We start from the raw sequence: 26,811 nt of genomic DNA, 5'->3' as shown, positions 1-26,811 counted from the left end.
GGGAGGTACCCACAGCTAAATGGACACATGCCCAGTTAAATGCAAACAAAGGTAGCACAATTCAACACACTCCATGTCTGCACAAACAAAACTCAAGCTGCCACACATCATATGAGTCCATAAACCATATCTGGGGGACACTGTCAACACCATACATGCTCACATAGGACAATGCAAGATGAAATACTTACCATACCAAACATAACACAGTCCCATGATGCCACAATTGCATAAACAAACAAATATCCAAACAGTCAATATATACCTTTGTCTTGGGGTACACCAGCACTGCTCACAAAGTCAGATACTCCAAACAACAGGAAATAGATCAGCAAGTAAGGTCAAATACAAACAACTGTAGGCAGCCAGCACAAGTTACTCAGGAACAACATTAAGGTAGAAAAGGAATTGCAGGAGAAATGTGTACCCAAAACAACAACAACTTGGGTTTATTTGAAAACTAAACTTGAAAAGTCCAAAGCCGTTGGCCAGACCATTTAGATTTGTACAGGCATATCATTGTGCTGAGACTTGCCTCCTAACTGCCAGGATGCCTCCACAGGAAGGGGCATCAAGTGGGCAGACAGGCACCTCTGGAATCATCTATTGGAGGTGGGTGTTGGATTTGGAGGGGTGGTTTTCGGTTTGGGAGGGCTGGACTGCTTCTTAGGAGGGGTGGGCTTCTTCTTGGTGGGGGGTGCTTGCAGTGAGGGCAGGTGTGACTTGGGGGGATTTGAAGGTGGAAGGGATGGGTTGAGAAGTGGTTTGGGTCTCTTGGATGTGGGATGGGGTGGAGGGAACAGGGGAAAGGGCAAGGGCAAATAAAAACTTTCTTAGGAACACGGGGATGGTCAGCGGAAGGGATTGGTTATTTGGAGGTCAGGGAGTGGTTGTCTGCTGTGTCGTTGTGGATGTCATGTGTATTGTGTATGTGCATGGGTGAGGTATGCTTATGTGTGGGTGGTGTGTGTTGCATGTGTGAGTGTGGACATTTGTGTATCTTGGGGGGCTGGGAGGTGGAGGTGGTGGATATGTGTGTGGCTGTTGGGGTGGTATCTGTGGATCTGGTTGATGCGGTGGATGTGTCTGTGTGAGTTGGGGTGGTGTCTGCAGATGTGGTGGATGTCTGTGTGTCTGTTTGGGTTGTGTCTGTTGGTATGGTAGGTGTGTCACTGAATGTTGTGTTGGTGCCTATTGGTATGCCTGATGCGATGTGTGGGATAGTGGGTTGGTGGGGGTGCCTGGAGAAGTGGTAGCTGATGTGTGTGTGGGTGTCTGTTGAGTGCTTGCATGGCGGTATGTTTTGTGGTGTTTGTGTTTGTGAATGTTGCTCTTGTGTGTTGAGGTGGGTGGGTGCGGATTGGTCTGTGTGCTTGGGATAGATAGGCGAATGGGGGATTTGGATTGGGAAAAGGGAGGTGGAGGGTGACTGGCTGCTGTCTGTGTGGAGGCCAGAGCCTGAAAAGATCTCTGTAGGCCAGACATTGCACTATTAACACCTTCCAGGAATGCATTTGTCTGCTGCAGTTGGGTGGCCAACCCCTGGATGACATTCACAATGGCTGTCTGACCTACAGAAATACTCCTCAGGAGGCCAATTGCCTCCTCACTGAGTAAGGAGTAACAGGGGCTGGGTCAGAGGTGCCTGTGGCAAAGGATATACCCACCTTCTTGAGTGAGCGGGCACGGACAACTGGGTGGGGAGCAACAGGGAGGGTGATGATAGAACTGGGGGTGGAGGACAAAGATATTACAAGGGTACATCCCAATGGGCCTGCCACCACTACGCAGTGGCCACTAAAGTAAGAATCTGATGATGAAGATCTGGTCTCCTCCTTAGCACTCCCCTCACCCTCCGGGCCACTGGGTTCCTTTGTTTCAGTGGTGTCTTGACCCGAGGTCCTGTGGCCAGATGTTTCCCACTCAGCTGTGCCCTCTTCCGTGCTTCCCTGGGCTGATGCTGCAAATACAAAGAGAAATAGGGTCTTGCATGTCCTTGATCACACTTGAAGAACAGTAGTGATTGGCAAACAACATGATGTCAAGTAGGCCCCAAAAACAAACTGCACCTAAGTGGCCCATACATGCCTCATATCACAGACATGCATGTCTTATGAACTGTCCACAGTTGCCCACAGGAAAATCAGAATCTCACACAACTACAATTGCATAGCTGAAGTTGTGCAATAACAGAAACCATTAAACAAGTAGGAGACCTCATCACCTTCAATGCTTTGCCTCATGCAGCATACATCACTTACCTGTTGTTATACAATAGTAGGCCAATGCCAACTCCGTTCCCAGAGAGCCCACATAAGGTTATGCACTCATCTATTTGTCACATGCACAATAATAATAAATGATGCGCCCGGAACATGCCATGTTGCTGACAACAGTACAATAGCCTGGATGGGGTTAAATGGAAATACTCATGTCACACTGGAAACATATCAACAATGCACATTTCACCAAGTGATATTTGTCCCAATGGAGTCATGGAGGGAGTACTAATGCTGCCCAGATATGCCACACATTTGGCATGGAAATGTATACTTTAGACAAAATGAGCAAAATGTCAGGGATATATGTCTCTAAAATCCACAACACAATGAATTAGTAAGTCTTGGGGAAATCACAACTGATGTCTGCCACCCCTTACAATGATATGCTCTGAGTGCATCAGTAGATGTCATAAGTCTCTTGGATGTTGGAGAAGCCCAGAGATTTGTAAGTACTCATAGTAGGCCCTCAACATGTGGCCCAGTTTGAAAATACATCATTGTCCACATGTTTGTCATTCAACCCCAGATGTCTGTGGATGAATGGTTGTACCCAAACACATATATTTCCAACATAACTGCAAGTCACTCCATGATGCATGCCAACAGTCAGGTTACAAACCTTCCCCATTTCACATCTACAAAGCACTTAGATACATGATACTATTTCAATGGCATGGAAAGGCACATTGTGTGTAAAAATCTCTAGGCCTACCCGTCATGTCCCTCATTGCCACGGAAGTTGTACATGCCAAATGACATGCTATGATGAGTGAGGGTATGTGTCAGCAAATAATCAATGGTGGCACACAGCTGTCTGTGGCACAACATGAAATGTACCCAATTGTAAATGTCCTAGTCCACACACAGAGTGGCATGCTCATATATGGGAGGGAATACTTAAATTACCCCCTCCCCCGCAAACACAGGCAGACCATGCATGAAACTGCAGCTTACAAATGTTTTTCTAAAGAGAAAGGGACACATGTTGACATTTAGGCATAAGGAATGTTAGCATCAGGCCAGGCACGTAAATCATGTCAATAGACAGTCCCCACTTTCCAAGGAAAAGTAGTTATCTATAGCTGCATCCCCAAAACATGTATGCACTGTCACATCTATGTCAGCCATCTTCACATTACAGACAGTAGTGAGGCACCAGAACCTGTCTTACACTGAAGACAAGTAGCCTCTGGGTCGCAGAGGCCAATATACTCATTTTACCAGACACATGGCTGAGGACAGTGATCCATAACTACCTTTCTTTTGGCCTGTAACACCGAGGAGAAGTGGTATGCTGCATGGATATTACACCCACTACAATAGCAAACAGTACTTGATTGATCAATGTACACAGCCGTATGTTGTCCCGGAGAGCAAATTGTTTGTGCATTGTACACAGTTGTGTCCTAAGTCCCTGGGCCAATAGGCAAGGCACATTGGTATGCACCACATAACATGTCTACACAAACAATCACTCATCTACTGTGTTACACATGGCTCATCCCTAATCATCAGGGAGAGATGTCAGAACCTAAACATTCACTTGGCAATGTGACAGACAGGAATATGCCCTGTACTCACCCCGTTGTGGGAGTTGTGCTATCCTCAAACGCACATCACGTCTGGGTAGGCCACTCCCATAATGTGGGCCGTTAGGGGTGTTATAGTCCAAAGGGCACCTCCCACGTTGAAAGGACATCTCCAGCTGGACCTATGCGATCTTTCAGTCCCAGCATGTCAGGGCCTCCCACCTCTTGCTACAGTGGGAGCTCCACCGGCTGTGGACCCCTTGATGTCAGTAAGCATGCTTACCGACATCAGGTATCCCATGCTCCAGCAATATGTAAAGAGATGTGAGCCTCAATGAAACACTGCACACCTATTTGGCTTCTGAAGGCTAAACTCCTTAGGACTGAATGGACAAATATATTTACAGTCTGACTCTCTGCACACAGTCAATACAGGCTGCTGCCATAGTACAAACTTCACCCTTACACTTGAGTGACAATGAAGGGGTTGGCATAGTGGGTACATAAAGGGGGTCATTCTAACTCTGGCGGGCGGCGGAGGCCGCCGGCCAGAGTTCCCCGACAGAACACCGCTCCGCGGTCTGAAGACCGCCGCAGTGATTCTGTGTTTCCCGCTGGGCTGGCGGGCGACCGCCAGAAGGCCGCCCGCCAGCCCAGCGGGAAACCCCTTCCCACGAGGAAGCCGGCTCCGAATGGAGCCGGCGGAGTGGGAAGGTGCAACGGGTGCAGTTGCACCCGTCACGAATTTCAGTGTCTGCTAGGCAGACACTGAAATTCTTGGTGGGGCCCCCAGGGGCCCCACGACACCCCATACCGCCATCCTGTTCCTGGCGGGTGAACCGCCAGGAACAGGATGGCGGTATGGGGTTTCGGAATCCCCATGGCGGCGCAGCAAGCTGCGCCGCCATGGAGGATTCCAGAGGGCAGCGGAAAACCGGCGGGAGACCGCCGGTTTTCCTGTTCTGACTGCGGCCAAACCGCTGCGGTCAGAATGCCCTGCGGAGCACCGCCAGCCTGTTGGCGGTGCTCTCGCCGACCCCGGCCCCGGCGGTCGGAATGACCCCCAAAGTCTCTTCCTTGTACATGTGTGGACATGTGGCCTACCAAATGCAGACTCATACCAATTCAGTGGGTGGGTTCTGTGGTATATACATGTGCCACAACATAATCATTTCGACATGTGTCAATCCTACAGAGATGGCACCTAGCAACCAAAGGCATACATTGTATAATTTCTGCTATGTTACCAAGCTGTTTACACTCATAACATGGCCTCCCAGGAATCAACACTGTATGACTGTCATTTGTGCAGTAAGCCTGTACAGGACAAATAAGACCTGTATGAAGGTGACAACAGAGCTGTGGGAGTAAGAGACCTGTCATGAGTCAAAGATGCACACTGACAATGATGCATAAAGCACATATGGACTGGTTTAATGATTTACATATGTACCCATTCCTAATATAGACACAGGACTGAGGCAGTCAGGGCAGGTTTTGCCACTAGAGTATCATTTGTCCACAACCCAGGATCTGCTGGTGGACACGGAGTTGGCACAATGCCACAGTTGCATAGCCATGCTGACTCTCCCACAGCCTGGACTAGGTCCCATACTGGGAGATACATTTGACAGGCCCTGGTCTCTGCAGGTTGAGCAGACATAACACATACATGACCTTCCATTTCTGTCACTTCAATACATGACATTACATCATGTTCCCATCAGCAATTTGGCATGTGGATTGTATGTGTAGCTGAAGGGTAGAGTGATTCATGATATGCTTTACACACAACTGTTTTGCAAGGCCAGATGTGGTTTGAAAGATCTGTTGCAGAATACACATTGCTCACATGATTCTCAAATGACTCAGACCAGATGCATACACAGCTCAAGCTGTCATGCCCATACATGTTGACTAACATTTACAAACATTGTGAAGAACAATATATCAGTGAATGGCCAGGTCTCCTTAGCTACTTATGTGCATCTTACACAAGAAGGATCGAGGACCCCAGAATACCTCACATTACACAATGTGACTGAACTTAACATATGGTACTGCCCACCAATACCTGCACCATGTTCACCCCATTGATGCTACATAGACCACAACAACAGGCACACAAGAAGACTAACTGGCACACAGGGACACATTGTAACCTGTGAGGATGGAAAGGATGGTGTCAAACAGTATCAATTGTGCCTATTGGATTCTTACCTTCTCCTCCGATGAGTCATAGAGCTGTTCATACAGGGGTAGGACCTCAGTAACAAGCCTCTCCAGTTCTGCTTGAGAAAAGGCAGGGGCCCTATCATCTGCTGGATGTGGCATGATTGCTCCCAGAGGTGACACACGGAAGCTCAGGTTGTGGAGGTGTTGCTGGCAGCAGTGTCAGGAGTCAAGTGAGTGAATCTGCAAAACATGGCAGTCACGTCCGCCATGTATGCAGTCGTCACCGCTGGCAGACACAGCCATTGGGCCATGACTGCCACTGGCAACAACGTTAGCCTATGGGTGTGTCTGCCGTGGTTGCAATCGTCTACCACCATGACGACTTCCGCTGGTTATCGCGGGCAGTTCCCAATGTCCAGTCGAGCAAGTCAGGCACCTGCCATTTTGGCACCCTGAAATGCTGTTTTGGACTTTATAAACTCAATCACACCTACAAAACATGTTTTGTTGCCTCAAACATCCTTATCCTGTATTTACAAGTAGGTCGTTCTACTCAACCAACATTGTAGTATGTTGCAGGGCACAGACGGCATTTAACAGCTGTGCATAGTCGACCACCGCCAACAGTCATTTTGGCAGTTGGTATATATTGTGACATTTTGAGGGGCAATTGTGTTGCACATATTTGAGGTTGCTCCAAATCCATGTTGTGGAAACATGTGTTGGAAACCATGTGTGTCACATGTGACTCTTGTGTAGTTGTCAGCTGGGATTTGTACAGGGTGCCATGTCTATACAGTCAGAAATGCTATGTCTCATGATAATCTTGGCATGCATCATGTGTGTTGCTGTGGACACACTGACTAATGTTACAAATCATGTCTTGTCACACATAGGTACCCAGGGAGAGGGAGGAGGGGACATTCTCCTGTCTACCATCTACTGTCAGACAAGGATAGACAAACAATTGTGGACTTATGTCGCTAGTTGGAGCCAGATCTGATGCCAGCTATTAGGTATCCAACCAGCATACCACCCACTGCACTTTGTAGCCACAGGGTCCTTTCAACATACAGTGGCCCTATCTGCTGGTATGTCCTAGCCTATGTTCAGTCTGGTGTGAGGGATGTCCTCTCAGCAAAGTTGAAATAGTAACTAAAACTAGCGCGCTAAGGTAACTATAACTTGCACCCTTGCCATGCACTGCTAATTAACTCAGAGAGTACAGCGCTCATGACAGCTTTCATAACGTCACAAAAAAAATATCAATGTAGCATTAGCAATCAAATATGGAAGAGAAAACTATGCATGTTGGGAGCGCGAGTTATAGTTATATAAGGGTGCGAGTTCTAGTTACTTGAAATAACTCTAACTATAACTGCTGAATTTCAATGGTTTTGTGCAAGTAAATTAAGAACCTAACTATTACGTTCCTGTAACCTTTGATTTTTCAGTGAATTTCTATGTTTAAAAAAAATCTTTTTTCTAACTATAACGTCCCTGTAACCTTTGTTTTCTTCCAGTGAATTTCTGTTTTGTTTTTAACGTAAAGAAATTTTAATTACTATACCTTAATCCAACCTCTCACGGCCTTTGGCCATGCATGGTGGGGGTTGGCCAAAAGGGCCTTTCCTGTGCCCAGGTCCTGTGGCTATCCCCCTGTAACTATCACTTAGTGATAGTCAAAGAACTTTACTATTAGGCCAGCAGTGACGCTGTTCTGATGTGCATCAAAATATGAATATAACGTTCGTACCAAACATCTTGCTTGTGTGTGCAGCTTTGAAGTCATTCTATGGAGAGACCAATGGTATTGTTATTGCAATGGTCTCCTCATTGAATAACTTCAGAGGGTCAGAAAAGCAAGATGCTTGTTGACAGCACAGGACTGTGGGGGGAGGCTGAGGGCCCCCGCGGTCCGAATGGCTCCCATCTCGTGCAGGAGCCAATGTTGCTCCCACAAGCAGGCAGCTTTTTTAAAGAGCAGCTCCCTGCTTGTAGGAGCAATGTTTTATCTCTTTCTTAGCACAGATGTTTGCTTGCTGGGAAAGAGATGAAAACTCCACTTTTTATCTGTTCCCACCAAGCAAAAGCAAATAGCTACCTCCCGAGAGTGGGCACCTTGGGAGGTAGCAAGTGGCGGTCCCCAGTAAACCCTAGGATGGGGACCCCTTGCGCCCCCCCCCTCTTCAAATAATATGGACCTCGCAAAATTAAATGCAAGTGCGGGAGACCGTGCTTTCTTTTAAAGAAAAAAAAAACACAGCAGCAAAATACGCAAATAGTCATGATTTTCGCTGTGATTTTTTTAAAATAAATGCTTTTTAGCCCTGGGGCGACCTTGGGGGACCCGTGCACCAAGGCTAGTGGGGTAGGGCAACCATACCTGCCCTCTTTTCATTTTTTTAGCTTTTGTTTGTAGACTCAGCAGAAGTTGAGTCCCAAAAAGGCTGCCGACATATCCTGGTTGAAGTGTTGGCAGCCAATCAGATCTGTGTACGAGATCGGCAGAATTCACAAATTCATCACGACCCTAGATATACAAATTTGGATTTCCTTTAATTTCTCCTAAACAAAAATCACTCTTTCTGGAATTAGAGCTACCTTCCTGTCAAACGTGGTGTAATTCTGTCCAGCAGTTCAGGCTGTAGTCATGTTCAAAATCCCTATGGAAATTAAAATGGGAAATGTACTTTTATTGACACCCTTTTTCTCATCCCCTACTTGACGGATCACCCCAAAACTTTCCATGTACAACCAGATTCTAGAGAGCAAATGTGTGAAGATTTGTTAAACTATACCAAAGATAAAGGTAAATCAAAATTCGCTTTTTCTATGGATACTATGGAAACTATAACTATCTACTGGTGACCGCCATATATATATATACATACATAAAATTACATGATCCATAGCCAACGCGTTTCATTCTAACGGACTTCTTCAAGGCTATAAAATGTAAACATATAAAATCACATATCAATATATTAATATGCCTAAATCCTAAAGTGCTATACAGTACAATGCCATGGAAAAACGTTTAAAAATACAAAATATTATCACCATAGTGTAATTATATTACTCCAATTCACAATTCTCCCATTACCTTGAACTTTTGAATTATTTTCAATTTATGTTACAATTCCTATACAATTTTTTGTATCTAAACAAAACGTCCCACATTTTATAATATTCACATATATTGGAGATTGAGAAGAAAAAAAAAAGGTCTATCAATTACCAAATTATTCATATTACAGACTTATTATGGGCCACATGCCTATGAGAATTGTTGTAAAATAGAAAGTACCTTTCTGTATTTTTGTGGTTATTAACATAATCACTTTTTTTACTTTTTTCCATTTAATCAATTGCCAGAACTCCTATACAAAATATCTGTTCTCTGGCTAGTGGCAGCCTAGTCCATTACCTGATCTCATTTTGTATATCGTAACTGTTAACTTACTTATATTGCTGCCGATGTTCATGAGAGATCAAAAATATTATCATATCCAAGATTTTACATCTCTTATGTAGATCAAACAATTTCTTCAGTTACCCGAATGTATACCTCATAATTTATGCACTCATGACACTAGTTAGCAGAAGACAAGTTTGATTATTACAAAGAAAAAATAATTATTCTGAAAACACAATATGGATTTCTCGCTATCATGTTCTTATTGCCGTGTGGGGTGGTACATCTATCTAAAACCCTCGCTTATGTGCTCAAACTAGGGTCACATGCTCCTCATAGAAACATAATCTGGGAAATACACCTCCCAGATTAATTGCAAATTTCTACTGCGTTAGTACCTTTGCAAATCCTCACTCCAGATTTTAATAAAGGGTATCCATATATCATAATTTTAATTATATATTTACAGTTAGGACACTTAAACCTACCTGTGATGTAATGACTTCCTGGTGTAAAACTTGCAACATAATCATTGCCAAGGTATCTCCTGCAATGTAATGGGAGCACACCATCACACATTCTGGAAATATATAAAAGTGCGATAACTTTCATTATTCCAAAATGTAGAACTCAAAAGAACGTCATTTAATACTTCTCCTGTTTGACTGATTTCTCTGACTTGATTTTTTTTCTTGGAAAATATTGGATTATATTTATTTACAGTATGATCCGTATTATAAAGATTTATAGGAATGACTGTTCATAAATCAGATGGACAGTTATTTGTAACTATTTTAACTGTACAGTGATTAAAAACGGTTGCCACCTCGGCAATGTAAACAAGATATCTTAAAAGCTTGTAGTCAGTGGGCATTCTGGTGTTGTTTTTTTGAACTCTTAGCCTGCAAACAGGTCTGCTCATGGAATGTTTACCTCATCATTTTGCCTATTGATGCTAGGTAGAAAATCAATAGGTGTTTGAATATATTCTGCGTGATAACCCTACCACCATGTGGATTCATTTTCAGCGAAACCGGTTCATTATTCTAATAAATGTTGATGAACTGTGATATGTCAGATATGCCACTAATGGCTGGCTTGAGATGTGGTGTACTACGAATGAATGACACAGACATTACCTCCCGTCCCTCCCTCGCCTTCCTTTTAACCAATGAGGCCTCCCGCCTCCCCCCTAGACCCTCCCTTCCCCTTTCAAAACCCCCCCCCACCCTTATCCCCTCCTGTTCTTTTGTCTAGCCCACGCTAGACGTATCTCTTTTCCTTTCCTTACCTGCACGGCGGGGCCTGGAGGTCGTCGAAGGAGGCACTCCTCGGGACGCGGAGCTCCGCGAGGAGTGCTAAGGCTGGGTCGCGTCTTGGACGAGCAGCATGGCTGCTGGAGAGGCGTGTACTGGGGGCCGGCTGACGGGGTCAGCTGGCCCTCTGTGGCTGGGGCGTTGGTTTCCGGGTTTCCGCGCCGCGGAGCCGCGAGGAACCGAGGAACTTCGATTTTGGGTTGCTTTTCAGGTAGGACGGGCGTTCTGCCCATGATTTTTATGAAATGTTACAAGGAGGTTGACCTTTTTAGGGATTGGTGGAGCCTTGTTGGGGGAGGACCGGGGTCCTTTATGTAGGGTAGTTTTTTTTGGAATGGAAGTCAGTGTTTTTTGATGGTTTACCATGCCTAAAGCTCCAGCAAAGAGACGTAGGATTGTCTCTTCTTCCTCCTCGGAGGAGGGAGGTGAGGATAGCATTGCTCTTCCTGAGAACCCACAGGTACCTGACAGGGGTACTCCCCTCATGTCTAGAGAGGAAGTGCAAGATATGATTGAGGTAGCTGTTACCAGGGCACTGCAAGCTGGCGTGGCCAGGTCTGCTCAGCCTAAGCGTGCGCACTCATCGGTAGCAGCAAGGAAATCCTCATCAGAGAGTGAGGATGAGGTCCCATCAACGTCATCTGGGGGGAAATATGTTTCCAGAGAAGAAATGTGGGAAGTGATGGCACATGTTCGGGACAATTTGGGTTTCCCAGTGTTTCAACCTACAACCTCAGATTCTCATTTATTTCCTCAATATCAGACGCCTTCAAAGTTTGCCATGCCTTTCCAGGGACCTGTGAAGGATATGGTGTTTCATGAGTGGAAGGATGTGGAGAAGGCTCAAGTTCCACGATTCCTTCAGAAACTTTACTTACTTGAGGGTGAGGAGGTTTTGCCTCCTTCAATACGCCTGGACTCTATTTTGGCTACTCTAATTGGCAAAACGGCTGTCAATCCGGAGGATTGTGTGCCTACAGATGCCACAGACCGTAAAGTGGATTCGGGTCTTAAGAGGGCTTTTGCTGCGGAGAATCTGGCGCTGAAGGCAGGGATTTATTCTGCTTATGCGTCACAGTCATTGGTTCAAGACTTTGATAAACTGGCGGTAGCTGTACAGGAAGGGGCGGAATGTTCAGAGCTCCTGGCTGGTATGGAGCAGCAGGCCAGATTGTTGGCTGATGTGTCTTCTGATGTGGTCCGTACTTCGGCTCTGGCTTCTGGGTCTTTGATTGGGGCTCGTAGGTCCCTCTGGTTGCGTTCCTGGAAGGCTGATCCAGGGGAGAAGGCGGCCTTGTTGAGACTGCCGTTTGAAGGCCGTAACCTGTTTGGAGAGCAATTGCCGTCCATGCTTTCCAAGGCATTTAAGGAGAGGAAGCATGCCTTACCTTATAAAGGGGGTTCTTCTTCGGGTAAAGGGTGGAAGAAGCATTCCAGATCTTCTCCTACTAGGGATGCTAAATCCTTTTCATTCAGGAAACGACGTTTTCAGCCGCGTTTTTCGCCTAAGAAGTCTGCTCCTGCGACCCGGGGTGGTTTCAAGAAGGGGTCCTGACAATCACTGTGGGCCTGGCAGAGAGCCGGTTGGGGGAAGACTGAGTCACTTTCTTTCAGCTTGGGAGGACAGTGTAAACGATCATTGGGTAATAGACATTGTGACCAATGGTTATGTCATAGATTTTGTTGTGGTTCCTCCAGATTCAGGGGTACGTCCCACACCTCTGCCTTCAGGGGGGTCACGGAGAAGAGCATTGTTGAACGGAGTGCGAGACTTACTGGTCAAAGGGGCCATTTCCCGCGTTCCGCTAGACGAACGGGGTCAGGGCACTTATTCGGTCTTGTTTCTTGTACAGAAAGTTTCAGGGGGATTTCGGCCTGTGCTCAATCTAAAGGAGGTGAATACCTGGATCAGGACAGTGCATTTCCGCATGCTGTCCATTCAGACTATTTTTCCATTGGTCAGACAAGGGGACTTTCTGGTGTCACTGGATCTGCAGGATGCTTACCTACACGTGCCTGTGGCAAGATCCTCTCAAAAGTTCCTGAGGTTTGCTGTGGGTCAGGAACATTTTCAGTTTTGCGTTCTGCCTTTCGGTCTAAAATCTTCTCCTCGGATTTTCACGAAAGTGCTGGCTCCTCTAGTGGCTTTGCTTCATTCAGAAGGGGTGTTTCTGCATCCTTATCTAGACGACATTTTGATTCATGCCCATTCACGAGACCTTTTGCAGAGGCAGGTGGCCCAAGTTCTGGGGTCCTGCAAAACCACGGGTTTTTGATCAATTGGGAGAAATCAGACTTAGTACCGTCCCAGGATCTGGTTTTTCTAGGGGCTCGGTTTCAGACTCTTCTAGGGTTGGTGACTGTGTCCGAAAAAAGGTTGGATGTACTCCAGGCTTTGGTAAAGAAGGTATTGTTACTGTCTGCTCCCCGAGCTCTTCTATGGTTGCGTCTGCAGGGTCATTTGGCGTCAGTGATATTTCTGGTTCCTTGGGCACGTTTCCATCTCCTGTGCTTGATGACATGGTTCTTGAGAAGGTGGGCTCCAGGGTCCGGTTCTCTGAAGGACAGGGTTCCAGGGTCCGGATTGATTCACAGAGAGTTGCAATGGTGGTTGGATGCAGATCACCTGAGGGTAGGGGTGTCTTTATCGCCTCTGAGACCCGTGGTGGTGACGACGGATGCCAGCCTCTCCGGTTGGGGGGCATGGATGGGGTCAGCTCAGATTCAGGGGTTTTGGTCCCCTCGGGAGGCGAGTCGGTCATCAAATTGGCGCGAATTGCGGGCAATATTCCTGGCTCTGGTCCATTTCCAGGATTCCCTGAGGGGGTTGGCGGTTCTGGTTCGCACAGACAACTTAGTGGCCAAGGCTTATGTCAATCGGCAAGGGGGGACCAGATCGAGGGCTCTGTTCAATCTAGTCAGGGAGATTTTTGTGTGGGCTCAGGAGTGGGTTCCCTCTCTCAGGGCTACGTACATTCGGGGGGTGGTAAATGTTCGGGCGGATCTACTGAGCAGAGTGATTCCTTCCTCTCAACTTTTCTCTCTCTGGAAGTCTCTGTTTCAGCATCTGGTTCGGCTTTGGGGTCTTCCAGTGCTGGATGTGTTTGCGTCAGTAGGGAATGCGAAAGTGGAGCGCTTCTGCTCCCGGTTTCGGTGTCCCCAAGCATGGGAGGTGGACGGGATGTCATGTCCTTGGCCGCAGGGCCTTTTATATGCGTTCCCTCCGTTTCAACTACTCAGGGCGTTTCTGTTACGAGTGAGGGATCTGAGGTCCAGGGTTATCCTGATTGCGCCACTTTGGCCGAGGGCGAATTGGTTCCCATTGTTGAGGCTGATGGCGGAGGGGAGGATGTGGCCTCTGCCTCTGCCTCTTTGTCCTTCTCCCCTGGAGTTTCCCTGCCTCCCGTTGGGGTCATTGAGGAGGTTACACTTGACGGCTTGGAAGTTGAACGGAGGGGGTTGACAGGTCTAGGGGTGCCGGTGGCTTTGAGTTCTACCTTGCTGGCTTCAAGGAGACGTTCAACTTTGCTTTCTTATGGTAGACAGTGAAAGGTGTTTTCGTCTTGGTGCTTAAGTCGTGAGTTGGATCCTACCTGCGCTTCTCTCTTTGAGGTGATGCAGTTCCTGCAGGACGGTGCTCATTTAAGGTTGTCAGTGGCATCTCTTCGGGTACAGTGGGCGGCTATTCAGGCATTTAGAGGACTGTGGCGTAATCTTCAGGATGAAGGGCGATTGATGCCTAGATTTTTTCAGGGGCTTATTAATTTATTTCCTCGCCCGGTACGTTCTTTTCCTTCATGGGATCTGTCCTTGGTTTTGGATGTGTTGACGGAGGCCCCTTTTGAACCATTGGGGGACTGTGATTTGCGACATCTATCTTTGAAGACGTTCTTTTTGGTCGCCATTACTTCGGCTTGTCGGTTGGGGCAATTGGGGGCATTGGCATGTTCCTTTCCTTTTTGTAAGATTTTTCCCGATAAGGTGGTTCTGGTTCCGGTGCCTTCCTTTGTTCCAAAAGTCAATTCTTCGTTCCATTCCAGGCAGAAGGTCATCCTTCCTTCATTTTGTCCTCATCAAGGGAGGAGGTCCGTTTGCATTCGTTGGATGTACGTAGGGTTTTGTTGGAGTATCTGCGGGTGGTGGCTCCTTTTCGTAAAGGGGATTCACTGTTTGTTAATTTTGGTCCGGCGCGCAAAGGTGTGAAACCTTCCACGGCTTCCTTGAGTCGGTGGGTTCGATCTTTAATTCTGTTGGCCTATTCCTTGAAAGAGGTGGTTCCTCCTCTAGGGATTCAGGGGAGATCTACCAGAGGCATGGCTGCGACGGTGGCAGAGCTTCAGGGGACTTCGGTGGTGGAGATTTGCAGGGCCGCCACTTGGGCTTCTCCTTCGACGTTTGTGCGTCATTATAGGCTGTCGGACTTGGGTAGTTTGGAGTCGGTGTTAGGTCACCGGGTCTTATCCTCTATGAGATAATGTTTGGGGATGTTCTTGGTGCAGGATATTAAATAAAGGTCTTGCAACTCGATGTCCGTCTCCTGTGTGTTTTTCTTGCTATGTCTCATTGGTTAAAAGGAAGGAGAGGGAGGGACGGGAGGTAATGCTTCCATTTTCTTACGATAATGGCATTACTCCTAGTCCTACTCCCTCGCCTTCCTTTTCCGTTCCCTCCCACCCTCCCGGTACGGACTGTCCGAGTTGCAGCTTGGGCTTGGTTTTTGTACAGGAGGGGATAAGGGTGGGGGGGGTTTTGAAAGGGGAAGGGAGGGTCTAGGGGGGAGGCGGGAGGCCTCATTGGTTAAAAGGAAGGCGAGGGAGTAGGACTAGGAGTAATGCCATTATCGTAAGAAAATGGAAGCATTTTAAAAGCAATATAGAAAGGAATGCGAACTCAGTGGGTGCAGAACATAAAAGTATGAATCTCTTACAGGTAGCAGTGAGTTTTCTATATTGAGACTCGGAGTGGTACGTAGGATTAGAGACCACCCTGTGCGTGGTATCTATTTGTAGCCCACGCAGGCACTCTGGCATTTTTTTCTATGAAATCTGTTGATCAAAAATTTACCATTTTCGCAACTGAGACATAACAAGCAGCTTTTCATTCTTTCAACACTTTGCTCTCTTCAATTCAAGAGCTATGTTCCAATGCAAAATGTTTACCACGTGAACGAAATCATGGTGATCACAAATTTGACTGTCTCTTTTATGTCATTCAGCGCATAGATGTTTCTATTTATGAACACTTTTACTAAAATGCCAGGGGTAGCGGAAGTGACTTTGCATGCCTTTTGTTCTTGAATTTCATACACACACACACACACACACACACACACACACACTCCCCCCACTCACTTAAACACCCACCCACTTGCAAGCACGAACAAAATATACATTTAAAAGCATTTCTTTTACTTACCTTAGCTGCCAGAGAAGGTCGTATTACAGCTAATTATACTTCATTGTTTTATTACTCTAATGGTGAATAAAGTTTCATTATTTACTATTAGTGTAATCAAAATATTACGAGAAAACAAAGAGAGTGGAGCCCCACCGACATCCATACGTATGAGCTGCCACTGTGTCCCAGGCACTGACTTTGTCATCTCTGAGGCCAAGGGTCTGAAGGGGCAAGGCGGGGGTCGCAGCTATTACCCTTGACAACACCTAAATGACCTCCGTGACTGCACCATGACACATTAGGAGATTTTACCTGACAGGGCAGTTGGTGTGATGTCTGGAGTATCATTAGCGAGCACAGTGGATGTGGGCTTAGGGTCCATTAGAATACAGTAATATTGACAGCGGGATGGCTGTAGGTTTGTGGAAATCAGAGTACCTGCCATGGAAAAGTGTCACTAGCATGTCTGAGCACATGCATTATAGGGTACAAGGCCAGAGCAGTGTCATGAAAGTGGTGCTTCTACTTTTAAAGTGCTCAGTGAGTATTTTCTTGCCTGCTGGATGTTTATACATTCTTGCAGTTGTTTGCCAAATATGTTACAACAGAATTGTGGGAAATTGAACGGTATATGTTTCGTACTACCTAGAGGCAGTTCTAAATTGATCTAAGGGTTGGCTTGGCTACATGCAGTATGGATGACAGTTTCTATATGGCAGTTCAATATAAAATACAGTGATACATATCTATATAAATGATGTGTGACATTTCTGCATCTGTCTCTTTAATCAGTAATTGTGAGGAAATCCAAATATCAATGTTTTTCAGTCCTGCTTCTAAATTGGAGGAATCCTAATTTCCATATTTAACTGTTATATTTAGAAGTTTTCATAGATTTTATAATTTTTTAACCATGCAGGTTAAGGGTACATATTAACAATAAGTTTAAACCAGCAAAACTTCATGATTCATGTAACCTACCCCCATCCACTGTGTCACTTTTACCACCCTCATTGTTTGTGATAAGTAATCTATGATGTACAGCGCTATTGTAAACAGATGTATTCCGTCATGTCCACAGGGATCTTGGGGATAGAGGACAAATGAATAGTGGAGATAGTGCGTAATTTTAAATGCTTTCTATCTTTCTTTTTAGGGTATGTTTACTCACCCTTTAAACATTTTGTCCTTACCCCCTCCTAGATGACTCCAACAACACAATGAAGAAAAGGAATCAAATTCCTTTTCTACAAATGGTCTACCAGGTTTCTTTTAGTCCATGGGAACTTGACTGAATCTCTTCTTGGGACTCATTTTCCTCTGAGTCTCTTACCTGCAACCCTCTAAACTCATCTGATTATGACACATCTTTCTGATTGCCGAGTCACTCAGCAACCTCCTCAGTTGCCCAGTCAACGCCCCTATAATCTGAGCCTTTTATTAAGTGCATCACATTTCTGGCCACCTGTTATAGCATTCTCTAAAAAGTTCTCCATGTGGGCTTTGTTTCTGTTTGTTAATGAACTTCTTGGTTTGCCTGTAGTCTTTAACTGTACATCAGGATGCTTCCTTTTACAGCTCCATACTAGGATCGTTCACTAGGGGTAATTACCCCAGATTACCTCCATTGCCAGCGTAAGTCATCAAAAGAAGAGGAAGCATCATCATTACTCATTTTGAAAATGATGCCGGAACCATTTTGGTCACTGACTAAGTTCATTATTCATGAAAAATTATCCCAAATTCCCTTCCATGCCTATGTATCAGCAAATACAAATAAAGCATCATCTTTACTCCTTTTAAAGAATGACATTCAGCCATCCTTGTCTATGGTGCAAGGAAAATGTATTCCAAAATTAGTTGCCACCTGCAAAGTAGGAAAATTTTGGCTTTCCGGCTATATTTCATAATTGTCAAAATCATTAAAATAGAAGTACAATATAGCATTACAATATTTAAAACAACCCAAAAACTTAATTTGGAGAGTTATAAACACTCATAAATCACCAGTTTATGTAAAGACCACGCTGATATGCACAAGCATTGTGACATACATAATTCATAAAGGAGTGAATATGAATTCCTAAAAAGTAGTAATAAGTCCTCATGCATGTGCATAAATGTTATCTTTGTGAACTGACACCTTTGTGCTTAGGGTTGCCAAGATTACTTCAGACTTCCTTCTTTTCTGCTTCCTGTCAGCTGAGTCTCAATCTGCATACTCTATTCACTGATAATGGAGTTGGGGCCGTGTGGTGGGATTGACACAAATCTAATAGTTTCCAATTCTTTTTTGCATATAGGTCAAACTATAATCCAAGGGAACCTTCAAAAGCATAAATGTTGGTCTGTTAAAGGGCTTATGGTACTGTCTGAATCAATTGCTTTCAAGAGATGTCCAATACAGTTTACTTTATCACAGGAAAAGTCTGCGTTTTCTACCAAAACCTAGTGGATATTTTAAAATCACTCTTGCTATTATAAGATAGAAGTTGTAAAGTTTTGGCTGTATATGATTGAGAAAGTATAATTCCATTGTCCACCAATTTTTCCATGAGAAACAATCAATGTATTCTTATCAGAGTCTTGTCTTTCACCCTGAAGTATATTCAACTTTGTATCTACATTGTACTGGGGAAATTTCAAAAGGCAGCAGAATACCTGTCAGATTTAAACACCATCAAAGACACTTGGGTCCAGTTTAATAAACACTTTTAATTTCCTTATTTTGGCTGGCACTGATTGGGAAGAAGTCAATTCAGAGCATGCACAGATACACTAAATGAATCTGCACACGCATAAACTGTACTGCACATGTGCAAATTTTGTTTTGTGAAATGATACACTTAAATGTCTGCCTTGCACACCTTCTGTTCACAGTTCATAAAAGGTGCAGGGATACTGATGTAAAGACATAAGACCCAACTCCATTTTAAGTAGGCCGCAACTCCATTTTCTCTATTTTTGCACAATCATCAGTATGTCTGCCTTTGACATAGATGTCACCTGTTCATATCTTTACAATAATTGTGAAAGTGTCAAGTTATTTAGATATAGACATCAACAAAACCTCTGATGTGACAACAGTTTGGAACAGGTACCTTTTTATCTCAATTTCAAGGTCAAGAAAGGTAAATTGTCAAAATAGTATATTTTAAATTGTCATCCTTTTACCTTATATGCTTAAAGGAATTCCTCTTAAACTAGCATCTTGATGCTTATTGGTCAAATCATACATCCCTAAAGTATCATTGCAAATTCCATATCCGATAAGATACAGTATATAAGGTCGGCCACTTAACCACCTGTCAGGAGAGTTCTGTCACCCAGATTATCATGAGCAATATACTGCCGGACAAGAAGATGATCCAGCCTGTCAGAGATGGCACTGTCATGTTGCACATTCTACTGAAAGCTGATACTGAGCCCTGGAGGAGTTGATGCTGGTGCTACACGTTTGTTTTTTGCAGGGAACACGCCATCCCTTTCTAGGCACTGTTAGTAACCCAAAAGCAATGACATCACTTCAACTATGTAGTGGTAGGAGTTCTGCGGATCTAAAATAAAACCTGTCTTCCTCATTCAAGCATTGGTGTAGTAAACCTAAGTTCAATTGTGTCATTTGTAGGTAGGAAAGCAAAACTTGTGTAGCTGAGCCAGAGACTGAGTTTAAGCAACACTACCACTCATATTTAAAAACAAAATTCTACCATGCAGCGAGAGGACAGATGTGTCCATTGCCTATTTTACAGACTCTGAACCCCATTTCTCATGAAACCCATGGGTGTAAAGTTCAGATTTTCATTTCTGCCATTAACCTTTGTTCTGAAATGCTAATCTTTACAGAGAAATGCTATGGTCCTTTAGAGCCCATACTTGTCACTGTACTACCAGAGGGGACGTGGACACGCAGTCTGGTGCCTACTAATATCAACAGGTCCATATATCTGTGCGGCTCATGTTAGTGAATGCATAATGCAGACTTGTGCCGCAAGCAATACTGTAATAAGGCAATGGGGTAACCCAAAGGACCACAGGACAGTGGTATAGATAAGTACAATCAACAATTGGCCCTGACGTCAAAACAAAATATTTAGCTAAAAAGTCATACATCTTTCTAAATAGAGAAACACAAATCAAAACAAAACCACTCTTTACATTGACAAATAACAAAACGATAGGAAATACAACACCAGAGCTAGATCAGTATGGAATCACATATATTGAGGCAAACATATATTTAGAATTATACTTACTATCTTAGTAGTGGTTTCTCTATTTGGTGATAGAGGTCAAAAAGTGCTTGTGCAGTGTGACAGGTGACAAGGTTGTGAGAGGTAACGTAAAATCATATTGCAGTGTAACAATCGCCTACACAATGCCTGTCTGTAATGTTCGTAACCCTAATAACATGGCGAGAACAAAACTATTTTCTTCTTAGTTTCCCCCTCTAGGGATGGTGATACAGTCCAGGCCAGGTAACAGATTTTCAAACGAATGGGGCAACCTGGAGTCAAACGAACATGTGTCCCAAAGTAGGGTATATTTTTAACATGGAAGATGGCTGAGCGCTCATTGTAAAGGATTGGATATCTCAGTATAGGGGGTCTAATTCAAATGTATTTGTGCGAGTGCGGCAACCGACAATCAAGCCCTTCAACTTTAATGCAGAATGGGCACTGCCTGGCGTGCTCAAGCTTGATTTTCTTTTGCCACACTTGCACAAATAAATTTGCGGTGAGGAACAGCGTGGAGACCTTGTGTGCAGACCCTTGCGCAGTTGGCGAGCTGTTAATTGGAGCAACCTTTAGCTTTTGCTGGGCACTCTTGCAGGGGTGTAAGAGTGGAGTCCGTGGTATGAACATGCTCTCTGTATTGGTGGTATTCCTGCCACTGCAGAAATTGCTTCCAATTTGATTGGTCTGGCATCATATGGCAGTGATTTAGGGGTGCGATTCTAGAATACTTGCTCCATTTGCTACTCTCAATCATTCAACAGTTCAGGAGAGTGACCAAGTGTGAGGATTTCATCCTGTTTTATGCCACACTGGCACAGAATTTGCTGTTTAGGAGTACCTGATTTTTATTCCTATATAGGTTGAGCCTCACTTCTTTCCGAGGGTTGCCGTTTATATAGATTCTTGCTAATTCTCTTAGTCTTGTGGAAATAATTTCAGTGGATTCGCCTTCATGTTGCTGTGCCTGACAAAGCTTGACTCTTGCAAAATCGTGATTCATATTGGAGTCGCAATATTTGTGTTGTGCTGCCGTGGCATTGTCGTACGTGGTGTCATCTCCTGTGTTGAGGTTCCTGAAGAGGCAACATATTTCTTTGACTGTGTAGTAGAGCAATAGGGATATTTTTGTTTCACCCTCCGGTTGTTTTGTGGCTTTGAAGTAGCTGTTCAGTGTTGCAATCCAGATGTGCCATCTGGGGGATCTAGCTGCTGGATCACCGAGTTTACTAAATGGGGGCAGGGGGTTGCTGATCCCCAAAAACAGATGCAACAGTCGTCCCCACAGCTAAGGGTCAGGGATGGCCATATGTGGTTCCTGATCTGGATTTCTACTGCCACAGTGGCATTGTCCTATATATGTGCCTAGCTCATTTTAATCGTTTTTTCTCTATGTGGTCCAGGGGCTGGTTATGCTGCATAGTTGCTTAGTGGCATGTATGGGTAGTCAACACACTTGTTTCATGCTGCTGCTCTGTCCCCCTTTTTACATTTCTCATAGGCTGCATGCGCAGATGCTTGTAGTAGTTGATGGGGCTTTTGTATTGATGAAAAGGTGTTCAACTTGGTATTGCGTCTTCTGCATGCGGGGTCATTACACTGCACCATGACATCCTGACTGCTAGAACATGGTGTGTTCGGAACTTCCTTGGTTCTGTGCTGGGACAGGACTGACTGCAGGGTTTACTGGAGGCCTCTTGGACCTGCAATGTCATTAGATTGCATGTGTTGGACGGGCTCCAGTCCTTCACAAATAGTTTCAGAAATGGTGGATTCTGACAGTCACGTCAGACCAGAGGCTTTGTTGTTCCTGCTTTAGGTTGGTGGGCCGAAGATGCATCACCTTTTCGTCAGTGTAGATTTGTGCCATAAGCTGTACCGCATTTTGTACGAAGGAAAAGCCTGATACCAAGGTTGGGGAGAGCAATAACTGGTGAGCACAACCAGCGGTGTTATGTATGAAGGACAAGTTACATATGATCAAGCATGGCTCATTCTCCCAACCTTGCCTCCTTTGTGGCCACAAAATGCAGGTACACATTTTTGAGCATCATTTTGCATGCCACAAACATATGTCCGTTTTTCTACGAAGCTGTCTTGTAAACTTTGGATAGAAAACCTGTGCTAAAACATTATTTTATTGTTTTCTTGTAGTGAATCCACCAGATGCGTTTAAAATGTAGAATGGAGAGGTTACACAATGGAGGCTGTAACCAACTGAACTTTCTCAAGCTTTGTGTCTTAATACATTCGAGACAGAACACTTTCTTTTACTGAGTATGAAATGAGAACAAACAAAGACATTGATCCCTGTTTGCAGATACCTTTATGGCTATGTAAACCTGTTTCTATTAACTTTGACATAATGTGTGCACAGCTTTGACCCTGAACTTAACCAAGCTTTTCCTCTTGTTTGTGCTTCTTATGTTTCTGGGACCCATGTTTGTTCAGAGCTTAAAGAAAGACGGCACACAGGCCTAAGGGACAATTTCAGGAAATTTCTCCAGTTTCATTTACAGTGATATCCCAAACATTGGCTCACGGAAGAAATGGCAAGATCTGTACAAGCCGTGTAGAGTGATCGGAGGCAGCAGATCCTTTTGGAATCTGCTGCATATGGTAGATGTGCACGGAGGGGTTGATTTCTAGGGAACATTGGCAGCTTTGAGGGCATGGTAAAGTCTAGCTGTGGAAAATGTATATTATGCTTTAAACAAAATGGATGGTTTTTAGTTAGGACGAATTCATCAAGATATAATTGCTCTATGATTTGTGACTTTCAATCTGGGGTGCTCCACCTACTTTTTTTCTGAGATGTTTTAAACTGAAGGTTTTTCATTATTTAACACAATTAAAAGGGAAATAAATAAATAGGCCAGTTTGTGCAGCGCGATAATTGACGTTTTACATGTGATACCTTATTGTTGTATATGTCGATGCTCATTGTTGACTAACTTCTTGTCAAATTAAACGTTATTGCATGGTTTTGTAGTAAGGGTCTCACCAGCTCTTGCCATCCCAGCTGAACGGTTCAGTTCCTAAAACGAGGCTGCAATTGCAAATAAGTTGCTGATGAACATCATTTTATCAATTAGATTGACGTTATTTCCTAATTGAATCATGGTATAGGGCAACATGTTTCACCATAAGCTTTTTTGGCCAATAGTTGGTGATTCTTTTAGTACTCTTCTCTTGATTTTCAAAGCGGGAAGATTTGAGCCAGACAAATCCTTGCAAAACAAGAAGGACTGTTAGAGACATGGATTCACTTATGAGATCAGATACAGAAAAAGGTTGATCAGAAGAAATGTAAGCAATCCTAAATATTTAGACAATGATCTTCTGCAATAGCTTAAAGGTAGAATCAGCTGTTGCCCCTTATTTTGCAAGCACAGCCTGAGAGACACCTTTTATTAAGCTCTTATCAAAGCTATAGAGGTTAAAATGGAAAGCAAAATTAGAAAGCAACATTGATAGACACTATTACACTTACAAGCAGACATGTAACATGTTCAGTTCTAAAACTGATTTCATCATAAACCGTAAGTGCCAAACACAATAGGTATATCGATTTCGGTGGTATTCATTTAATATTAGACTCAATAATAAAAGCTAAATAGTATAAAATTGTTTGCAGCTTTATTTCTGATTCATTGTTTAAGAACCTCAGCCGCCCACTCTTTAATATGTCCAAGGTTAAAAGATTCCATTTAATTTCTTAACGTTTTAACGGGACATTGTGCTGCCTCCTGTGTTTTTTATAATTGAACCCCCAGTGCAATACTTTCAAAAGATTTCTGTATAGTGTTTTTTTAAGTAAGGCAATGTTTCAACATGAATGAAAGTGCAGCTATTATTCAAATATGGTGATGTTCTTGTATTGTGAATAACAGGAGATCTGTTAATGGTTTTCTCATTGCTGGTGAAACACACGATCTGTAAACAATATGCACGGATATTTTAAGTGCTGTAATACAGTGAAAGTGACTTTGTATATAATATCCACAGCAGGGTGGCATTTTGGCACTTGAGCTCTCAACACAGTTTAATTCAGAAGATGGTAAAGGTAGGTGCTACTTCTTTCAGTATCCGCTGGAGTGTGTGATACTGAGCTGCCTGTAGATATAAGGTACACAATTTCAGAATTTTGAAGCTTGGAAAATGTTCATCAGTATATTCTGATTATTTCATCCTTTGAGCTGGCAATCCGTTTCCCAGATTAGGAGCTCAGGTCTGCTAAGGTGGTCAGCAGGGAAATGTGCAAGGGGATAATTGGGCCGTGATTGGTTGAAAAGAACGTGTACTCTACCGAGTCATGAATTGTATTTGGTCTCTGACGAATAGTCACTAGAGAAGGGACATGATTACCAAGACATATATATACATATATATATATATATATATATAGGATCGGAACACTACTACTAATCCTGCTACAGCATTTTGAATGTGTTAACAAATATGCATTCAAAACGAGGTAAGCTGATTTGTGCCATCTTTTTGTCATAATTAAACTATTGCTCATGTGACCAACATGTAGCGCTACCTGGCCACTACAGGAATGGCATTATCTTGTTTAGAATTCTTAAATAAAAGAAACACAATATAGTAACATTGTAAATCTAGAAAACGATAGAAAGAGTTTTAACTGTAATAAAGCCAAGCTCTTTTATTCAGGTAGCCCCTGTCTAATGGGGATTCCAGTGAGTGAATCTAGAAAGAGATCTGATGTTCAGTGCCTTTTTTCCCTCCAACAATTAGGAACATGGGTTTGCTCCCATTTTACTTAAGGTAAATTTTGCAGCTTCTGCCCTTTTACCACTAATTTTCAGATAATGATGTATTTCACTGTGAAGCAATGAGCTTTATTAGGTCTTAGATACTTTTCTGAATCATTGATGTAAGTACTATCTTTACTACAAAATACAACTATGGTCTTTGCAGATCGTGTGGAGCAAGGAGTACAAGCAGTTTTGTTTTTAATTATTGCTATCTCTTACTCCATGTAGTGAATTTAGGTATGACCATGAATCCAAGAACCAGAAATCACTCTGCACCCTTTTTGTCATAAATCTATTGTTACAGAAATTGTCAAACTGAGTAGATGGAGACATTATAGACTTTGGGGGTTATTACAACTTTGGAGGAGGTGTTAATCCGTCCCAAAAGTGACGGTAAAGTGACGGATATACCACAGCCGTATTACGAGTCCATTATATCCTATGGAACTCGTAATACGGCTGGTGGTATATCCGTCACTTTAACGTCACTTTTGGGACGGATTAACACCTCCTCCAAAGTTGTAATAACCCCCTTTATGTAGTTATTCATTTGTTTTTTATAGTAAGGTGCCTCCCCTTTCAAAAAGATCCCCTCCCTATCTAATTTTTCGTACATATGAAGTGAGAATAAATGCTATAAATACAAAATGGACCTTTGGTACCAGAAATAGAGGTCTCTGAGCACAAATAACATGTGGACGTAGATGATGCCCTTGTTACAGAATCTTTGACATGAATGCTGGAGAGCATGATCTAACAATATCCAAAGTATCTAAGTATTGGCTGAGCTTTGCAGTGAAGTATCTAACATGACATTTCCTGATGATACATAAACATAATAGTATTCTTGATCAAGAGACCTACTGACATATGTTATTTCTTGTTGGGGATATGGGTAACATAGAATCTATATGAAATAATCTTAAGAGAAATCACATGCTTGTTCTGTGGCTAGGTAAAATATTTTGCATGATTTGGGCGCTTTAAAAAAAACATGTCTGCTCGTGGGAAGGCTTATTCCTCTGGGTGAAACAGTGATTCCAGAGCATTTTGACAGGAATGATTTTAATAGTATTAAGGGTTCTACATTTGTTATTTATTAGCATATATGAAATAAGCTAAGGGTGTATGTTATGTTGTAAACATTTTGGGGATAATTTCCTTAACCAAAGAATACGGCTTTGCAAAGACGGCCCGTGATCAGTATGAAAAGTTATCCAACATGCATAACAACATGACAAAGTTATATGACAACCTGGGAGAGTACTTCACTTTTGACACAAAGTCGGTCAGCATTGAAGAGTTCTTTGGTGATCTTAGCAACTTCAGGACCCTTTTCATGGTAAGTGGAATTCACTTGTTTTTGTTTAATAAAGCTAATGTTGTACTGTAGAACCACACCTGCCTTTTACTATAGCACAATAATGATAACATTCTTGTTGAGAATCCCATCTGCCTGTGTTCATTTGCTTATTATTTTACTAGCTGTCAGCAACATGGATCACTCATCTTCTATACTCAATTGTTACTTTGCTCAATTTTTAAAAGAAACCTTCCATGTTTTTACCCGTTTCTGAGAAATCAACAGCAGTATGTGTTTAAATGGTACTGTTTTGAGACCTGATTCAAAACGTTATTGATAAATGTTATAACTCACACAAATGTTGTCACATTTTAA

General features: G+C 43.5%; 1 protein-coding gene across 2 annotated transcripts in view; it reads left to right on the top strand.

The window, feature by feature from the left end:
• DIAPH2 (diaphanous related formin 2) overlaps positions 1 to 26,811 on the top strand; it is a 3,364,504-nt gene that overhangs the window by 2,585,119 nt on the left and 752,574 nt on the right. For both annotated transcript variants that reach the window (XM_069213107.1, XM_069213115.1), the window contains one exon: positions 26,311 to 26,475. In XM_069213107.1, the coding sequence (XP_069069208.1) occupies positions 26,311 to 26,475 (165 nt within the window). The remainder of the gene's footprint in view (positions 1 to 26,310; positions 26,476 to 26,811) is intronic.

The sequence above is a fragment of the Pleurodeles waltl genome, chromosome 2_1 (genome assembly GCF_031143425.1).
Source record: "Pleurodeles waltl isolate 20211129_DDA chromosome 2_1, aPleWal1.hap1.20221129, whole genome shotgun sequence".
NCBI classification, from domain to species: Eukaryota; Metazoa; Chordata; class Amphibia; order Caudata; family Salamandridae; genus Pleurodeles; species Pleurodeles waltl.
Note: the sequence above shows the minus strand (reverse complement) of the source record. Positions and strands in the feature narration are given on the sequence as shown.